This window comes from Semicossyphus pulcher, unplaced genomic scaffold (assembly GCF_022749685.1).
Source record: "Semicossyphus pulcher isolate SPU_LCO1_2020_fin unplaced genomic scaffold, fSemPul1.0.p SCAF_14, whole genome shotgun sequence".
Classification (NCBI taxonomy): Eukaryota; Metazoa; Chordata; class Actinopteri; order Labriformes; family Labridae; genus Semicossyphus; species Semicossyphus pulcher.
In genome coordinates, this window is record NW_027211648.1 from 18,510,009 (window position 1) to 18,517,641 (window position 7,633).

The 7,633-nt window shown below is 42.5% G+C and overlaps 1 protein-coding gene across 3 annotated transcripts in view; it reads left to right on the forward strand.

The window, feature by feature from the left end:
• akt1 (v-akt murine thymoma viral oncogene homolog 1) overlaps positions 1-5,380 on the forward strand; it is a 36,468-nt gene extending 31,088 nt beyond the window's left edge. For all 3 annotated transcript variants that reach the window (XM_069661303.1, XM_069661302.1, XM_069661304.1), the window contains exons 11-14: positions 819-1,033; positions 1,129-1,216; positions 1,442-1,544; positions 3,522-5,380. In XM_069661303.1, coding sequence (XP_069517404.1) covers positions 819-1,033; positions 1,129-1,216; positions 1,442-1,544; positions 3,522-3,601 — 486 coding nt within the window. In that variant the 3' untranslated portion in view covers positions 3,602-5,380. The remainder of the gene's footprint in view (positions 1-818; positions 1,034-1,128; positions 1,217-1,441; positions 1,545-3,521) is intronic.
• Positions 5,381-7,633: the final 2,253 nt, after the last annotated feature.

A 7,633-nucleotide genomic window follows, 5' to 3' on the forward strand; every position in this document is an offset into this window, starting at 1 on the left:
TTTACGGACACATCCATCCATCTGTTTTCCAGGACCCTCTCCTTCGTCTTGTGCGCTGTTGTGTCCGTATCTAATTCTATTAATCTGCCCACGTCTTTTTACCTCAGGTTCTATTCTTAGGTCTGAATTACCGAGCATCACGCTGCTTGAGGTTTAAGAGAACAGACTGTTCTCATTGTCTTGATTTCACCTTCAACATCCGCCTGGCGTGGTAGAATCCAGTACATGTCCCCCGAGACCTTGGAACAACTCTGCTCAGCAGCACATTAGTCATGCAACAGGTTGCGCTGTTCAGTAAGCACAACACTGGAGGAGTTAGTCTCATTAAGAAGTGTTGAGAAAAGTCATCCTATAGAAAAAATAAGACTTAATATTCCCCTCTCTGTGACTCTGGTTGTGTTTATTAAGTGGCTTGTTTGTGAGACTGCTCCGCGGCATCACATTTGCTTATTTAAGAGACCCACACCTCTGCTGCTTGTTGGTCTGCATGTGTGTTTGTGTATGTGTGGAAGGCAGTGTGCTGATTAAATATGCAGGGCTCCAGGGGAAACTCTATCCTCGCTCCTAATGTGAGATGTGAGTCAGTGTTGGCTCGGGCGGCCTCAGAAGGCCCAGACATGGGAGGGGGGGGGCAAGTGATTTTGGTGAGGGGTGGGGGGTGATGGGGAGCCTAAAGAGCTGCTGTCTTCATAGCCCTCTGATAGAGCCTCAGAACAAATATGTGTCGTGGTATAAAAATCAATATGCTAAAATAGCTCCTGAACGTCACAGCAGCTGAACTGAAGCTTACACCCCCCCCCCCCCGTTTCATCCCCAAGGTGCTGGAAGACAACGACTACGGCCGTGCTGTGGACTGGTGGGGTCTTGGGGTGGTGATGTACGAGATGATGTGCGGCAGACTTCCTTTCTACAACCAGGACCATGAGAAGCTGTTCGAACTCATCCTCATGGAAGACATCCGCTTCCCTCGGACGCTCGGCCCCGAGGGACGCTCGCTGCTCTCTGGCCTTCTCAAGAAAGACCCGATGCAGAGGTGAGGAGCCTCAACTGTTTCATCCCAATCGCAGAGTGGGACTCATTGAAATGTTTATGTTAGAAATTATGTTTCTCTTTCTGTTCGTCTTCCAGGTTAGGTGGAGGCCCCGATGATGCAAAGGAAATCATGCAGCACAAGTTCTTCGCAGGAATTGAGTGGCAGGACGTCTATGAGAAGAAGGTCAGTGTCTTTAATATCCATGTTGCTTGTTTTCTCCCTCTATATTTACTAAAAGGTCGCCAAGCTCAGGTAGGGGTAATTTCCCCGCAGGAGCAATATAGTGACATCATCCGAAGCGCCGCCATCTAGAAACGATGCAGCTTGTCGTCAGCTGGACAACTGTTATTAAAGTGATTGACGGCGCTGATGTGCTGATATGTTTGTGTCTCTTCTCCTCTCCAACAGCTGGTCCCACCGTTTAAGCCCCAAGTTACCTCGGAGACGGACACACGATATTTTGACGAGGAGTTCACAGCGCAGACCATCACTATTACGCCACCCGGACAAGGTAGGGCATAACCAAACACGGCCACACAAACAGAACACTGGATATAAACTCCTCATGTGAGACTTTATATAGATTTTATTCACTTAAGAGGAAAACAGACTTTGAATTTGTAATCCCAAAGAAAACGTGTACTCATTCAGGTTATGTGTGAATCCTAAAGCCTGAGCCGCTACCTGGATCACAAACTCGCTCATTTCTTTCTGTTTATTTAAATAAAAGCTCACCGTCTGAAAAGAAAAACTTTCAAGATGAACAAAGTCATTTAGCCAGAAAGGTTATGTTTAGTCATTTTCTTTGCACAGAATTTTAATCTGCATTCTCTGTGTGAGACTTGAGTTCATTTCGGACGGATAAGAATCCATTCTGCAGGCATCCAAGGCTCCCCTGAGAGGAGTCTCCCCTCTCCTGGAGAGCCAGTGCCATTAAAACAGCAGCACAAAGTCGTCTAATGCATGTCTAATGAAGTGTGTAAGTGCAGAGATGACACAGTGTAACAGAAATAGTGAGATAATTTAATACAGATTGGAAAATATAGATGATATATAATTTGTATGAATGTTTTGAAATATAAAATGATTTTTGTTTCTTTGAAAAACGGCCAAGCAGGTGAACTGACTGTTATAGCACTAACTGTTTATTTTAATCAGGTCCAGTCCAGAACATTGTACACCTCACTGCTCCTGTAATGTAGCTTTTAACTAAAGGAAAAGTCAACTGTATATTATAAGTAAAAACACGGAATGCGACACAACGTCCATAGCTGATCATGCACACTTTTGTTAATGATTGTGCTTCCACAGCGCGTTTCCGATGTCTCCCAGAAGTGGCTCTCCGCTCTGGTCCCCTAAAATGGTCTTTCTAAAAATTAGCATCTTGTCTATTTTGGATGGAGCTGCCATACTGACCGTATAGACAAGGGGTGGGGTAAAATATCGATATTGCAACAATATATCGTCGTCCTGACTGATGTGATTCAATTATCGTATCACTGGCGTCAAATATTGATATTTTAATTTAAAAATGTAAAAATTGAAGCACTTTAAACAGACCTCCCAGCCAGTTTGAGTCACCGCATCATTGTTTATCTCAATGTGGTTCAAAATCTGTGAAACGGACCCTAAAGTGCAGTGAATAATACAACAATTCTGCACTTTACCTTTTTTGGGGCATTTTTTATTCTTAAATTAATCAGATATCGTGATGTATCATTATATGATTGTATTATCGCAGACTTGCTGTATCCTCACATTATCGTTATCATGGGCCACGTATCGTATCGTGAGTAACCCGGCGATTCCCACCCCTATAGTATAGCCTAACAACAAATCAACTTTCAAAGGTTAAACTCTTTGGAAAAGTGGGGGCGCTGGTTTAGCTCAGTTGGTAGAGCAGGCGCCCTGTATACAGAGGCTACAGTCCTCGACGCACTGATCGCAGGCTCGACTCCCGGGCTGCGGATCATTTGGTGTATGTCATCCCCCGCTCTCTCCTTGCAACATTTCCTGTCTCTCCTCAGCTGTCCTATAAATGAAGGCAAAAAACCTCTTGGAGAAAGACCAAATCAACATAATTCAAGCAGGGTTTTGACTCGAGCAGGCAAGATAATTCTGAAACACTCTTTAGTGGTGGTGTGAAGCCGCATGGAGGACGGACTAAAGCGGTGTCACAGTCGCAACAACATCACTGTGTAACCCCCGGGCAATACATTAGTCTGATATCTCAATACAACACTGTATCTCTCAGCTGTAGGAATCATTTCTTTGATATATACTTCTTCCAGGAGGAAGTAATACAGTTAAATCCTCTGCACACTACTGCATATTGATATCCAATGTTTGAGTGAACTTCCTGGTAAATAAAATACCAAACAAATCGAGAAACGTCTTCCACAAAACAGTCGTACCCAGACATTTCATCGTATAAGCTGTTGGCAAAAACTTGTACACGATCTAAGCAGCACTTTCCCTCTCTCCTCAGATGACAGTATGGAGTCCTTCGACAGCGAGCGGAGACCCCACTTCCCCCAGTTCTCCTACTCCGCCAGTGGGACGGCCTAAACGACTCTGATACATTCCTCTGGCCCCCGATATCTCCCATCACCCAACCCGACTGCACTCTCTAAAGACCGGGGGGCCGCAGCCCCGTCCTCCCTGCGTTGTCTGCGGATGCTGTTGGTGGATGTAACATTTACAGTCTGCAAGTTGTGTTTTCCAGGAGGGAGGAAATTCAAGACGAAACAAAGATAACTGTGGTTGTTCTGTGAGGCCTTTGAAAACTGACCACACTGAGTTAACACTACGCTGCATTTCCTGGTTGTTATGTTGTACACTGAGCAGGCATCCATACACCATAATGAGCAGAGAAATGTAGTTTTGTTATGCACAAATTAGGCCGCTGATGTGAATTTTGAAAAGGGCCATTTTTGTATCAAAAAAAACATACAACTGAATATCAATCATTTCAAATCTAAACAGGCAGACTGTGGACCAAAAGCATCATGTGAGCAGTGAGTGTGTTGTTTGTTGAGTGGGTAATGAGTCTATGTTTTCCTCTCTAACACTTCTGAACAATTCAAAAACCATTCAGACATTTTGGCTTCAAACGTGAATGTACCGTATCAAATAAAGTCGATCTTTCTGCAGACGCATGTGGCTGATTCTCCTAAGACTAACATCTTCTGGAGATGATTTTTTTAATAACTTTTCTACTTCCCTGATGCAAAACTGACACCGATCGGTCTGTCGTATTTTCATGCTACGCCCTGATGAGTCTGATGAATCGATAGTGCAATACAGTGTGACGTGAGGAAAGAATGCAGAGTGATTAATCATTAAGGTAAAGGATTTCCTCGTAACTGTTTGCACTTCAGAGTCACTGAGAGACCCCGCTTCCCTGTTCTGGATCATAAAAACCTCCTCGTGCCCCCCTGAAGTAAGTGCTTATAGCTCCTGATGCCTTCCTCTCCTCTCTGGACGCTGTGCTGCAGACTCCTCCTGGTTTCTCTCTTCTCTCCTCCTGGTTTTTTTCCTCCATGTACAGTAGCGTATTGGGTGTTTTTATCCACCCGGTGCATTCACTGCAGCCTCAATGAGGTCACTTTAACATAATACACTTCTTTAGGAATACTTTGTAAACAAACTGGGCTTTAGGGGAAAAGACACAGAGTCATCTTTGATTTGCGACTTCAGGGGACTTGTGTCCCTTCACGAGCTTCTGAGTTATTTATATGAGACCAGCATTGACTAAAATGAGTTTTACTGTGCCAATGATATGCACTTTGCAGCCCCAAAATGATTGTATTTGGACTCTTATTTGTACTTTTTGGTTGAGAAAGACTAAATTAGCGTCTTTTATAATGTAAATTCAAATGTTGTGGATTAAAATAAAACAAGGACGGCTTGTTTGAACTATTTCTCCCCTTTTTACAGACGGCTGAGACTCTTGGGAACTGAGGCTCTTATTTCAAAGCGTACTGAGAAGTCTCCCAAAGCGCTTCAGTGTTTTTAAGATGACAGATAATCATTTGTCACAAGTGCATCATACGTTATTGAATGTAATGGTTTTTATGATATTGTTTTCACTTCAATCGTTTTGTTTTTTTTGCTCAGTTTTTGAATCTGATTGTTACTTGTTTCCTATGCACGCTCACCCTTTGCTGTCACCTTCTGAAAATAGGGAAATTCATTTTATACTTTTTATTTTTTATTTCAACTTTTTTTGTACCTGCCCTCCCATATTCCTGAGACTGAGGACACCAGCTTTAGTAAACAAATAATATAAACTTTGTACACTGTTTTTACTTGTTTCTTTCAAATTGATGAAATAAAAGGTCTTAACAAAAACCTGTCGACTCAGCTTTTATTTTGAAATCTTGAAACTAGAGCGCCAAGAGCTAAAGACATAATTAGTCTCATATTTGGCTGAATAAATAATATTCTTAAATATAGATTACTTGCAATGTTTTATTCTTACAAGGTTACAGTTTCAGGAAAATGTGTCACATTCATTTGTATTTGTAATGGCTATCCAGGAAGTTTATCTAAACCTCCCTGTGATCGCACCCCACAGATTAAACAAGCCTAAGTGTGTGAGACAAATGTCCCAGCGCTCGGCGGCTCTGACTGTGTCTTGGCCGTGTTCTCCGCCTCTGCAGGACTGCTCAGGTCCACGTCTGGGGCTCTGCAGCTGGTCTGAGACAGAGAGATGCTCCCCCCGGGGCCCCGGGCAGATGGTTCAGTCTCTGGAGCAGATGTTGACAGCCAGGGCTCACAGTCTGTCTTTTTGGCCAGCTGCAGTACACAGCGCCACACTGTGAGACCGAGGCTTGGCCCAGTGTGGGGCTCACCTGACAACCATCCCTCACCTGACTCCAGCTGCACTGCCCGGAACACAGCGCAGAGCTGGAGGCTGCGGCTCTGCCACAGGCCTCCCCTGGGTGATGTAGTGTGCGGGTGTGTGAGGAGTGTGTCACTCATGCAACCTGCAAGCCAAGGAAATCAAGCAGGATCGTGTTCTCTTCCTTGTTCAATAGTGACTCTTCTTTGAACTATAGACTAAAATGTTGAGTCAGCAGGGGCAGGGATTAATAGACAATATAAATTGGGATTGTTATTCAATGATAAGAAGGATAGCAACATATTAAATCCAGGTAGAAGTCACCAATATTTTCTTGATAAAATTCTCAGTAGAAGGTTCTTCACTGTATCTTTTTGTCCCTTGATGCCTCAGTGGTGAGAGTGCACAGAGACAGGCCTGGATTTTGCTCTGTGTCTTGTTAATGGGTGCTTCAGAGGGAGAGATGCTGCCTCACAGAGTGTTTGAGCTTGCATTCTCCTTACTTACTGCACCACCCTCCTGCAACTGCACAAGAGCACACAACCATAACAAAACACTTAAAGGAAAAAAAAACGTAAGGAGATAAGATGTGAAAGTAAGAGGAGCACGCAGGACAAGATAAAACATGAATCACAAACGCAGTGTCGTGACTTGTGAGTCTTGGTGGAAGAAAGTGGAGTTGTGGTTTGGTTAAAGAGCAGGGGTTTTTTTCCCATATGAGGGTGGGGAGTAAAAGTGTGACAGAGGTAAGGGCCCTGAGAAACAGGTTCAACCTGTTAAGTACAAGCCCCTTCGTAACACTAAGAGCAGGGGTGACATGAAGGGTAAACCCACCTTACATTCCTACAAAGAAAAGTTTTCAAATTGTTCAGATTGCTTCAGTGAGAATCTTTACTTAAAATAGACGATTTGACCATACCAAACCACTTTTATCCTCCTTTTACCTGTCTGATGTCCTTAAACTTAAAGAATCTAAAGGCTGCAGGGCCTTTCATTGATTACTTCAGGCCTTGTACGTGTTACGTTTAACCTACTAGCAGGTCTCAGTGTCAATTTATCTATTAAGCCTCATACTAATTGTCCATATTTGTCTTATAAACATTAATATTGTCAAATTTCTTTAAACTACTGCATCTCTCTAACCATCTGTTTGTCTGTATTCAACAATCAAATTACTGCCAAGAGTATACATATTGTGGTATAAATAACTATAGTCTAATACTATTGTAAAGGCTACATTATTCTAAAATGTGCCATTCTGAATAGTGAGTTTTTTAGTCAGTTTTAATAATAATGTTGTACTTCTACATAAGTACATTTTTAAATGCAGGCAAAGTCATTCTATTTCTATGTATTTCTTTTAAGCAGCATCGCTGGTATACTAAATTAAAAGATGAGTATAATTTCCACCACATCTTACCACCAACACACTGAGAACAAAAAATCGGTGTGTATTGAACAAACGTCCCCAAGAAATCTTGTATCAAAAAAGTTCTGAGTTCTGGAGATAAATACGATACATTGAAACTAGAGCGCCATCTAGCGGCCACATGGCTCACTATGTTTATGTAAAAAGTGATTCTGATAGAATAATATCCCATATCCACCAATCCTCATCAGAGCTTTTATTTGATTAGAACTGAGAGCGCGTGGGTTTAGATAGACTGCATACTGCAAGTTGAATTTAGCTTGAGATATCATATTTTAAGGGAATATTATTACACTTTTCAACAGCAGTAAGTCAACATTAATTT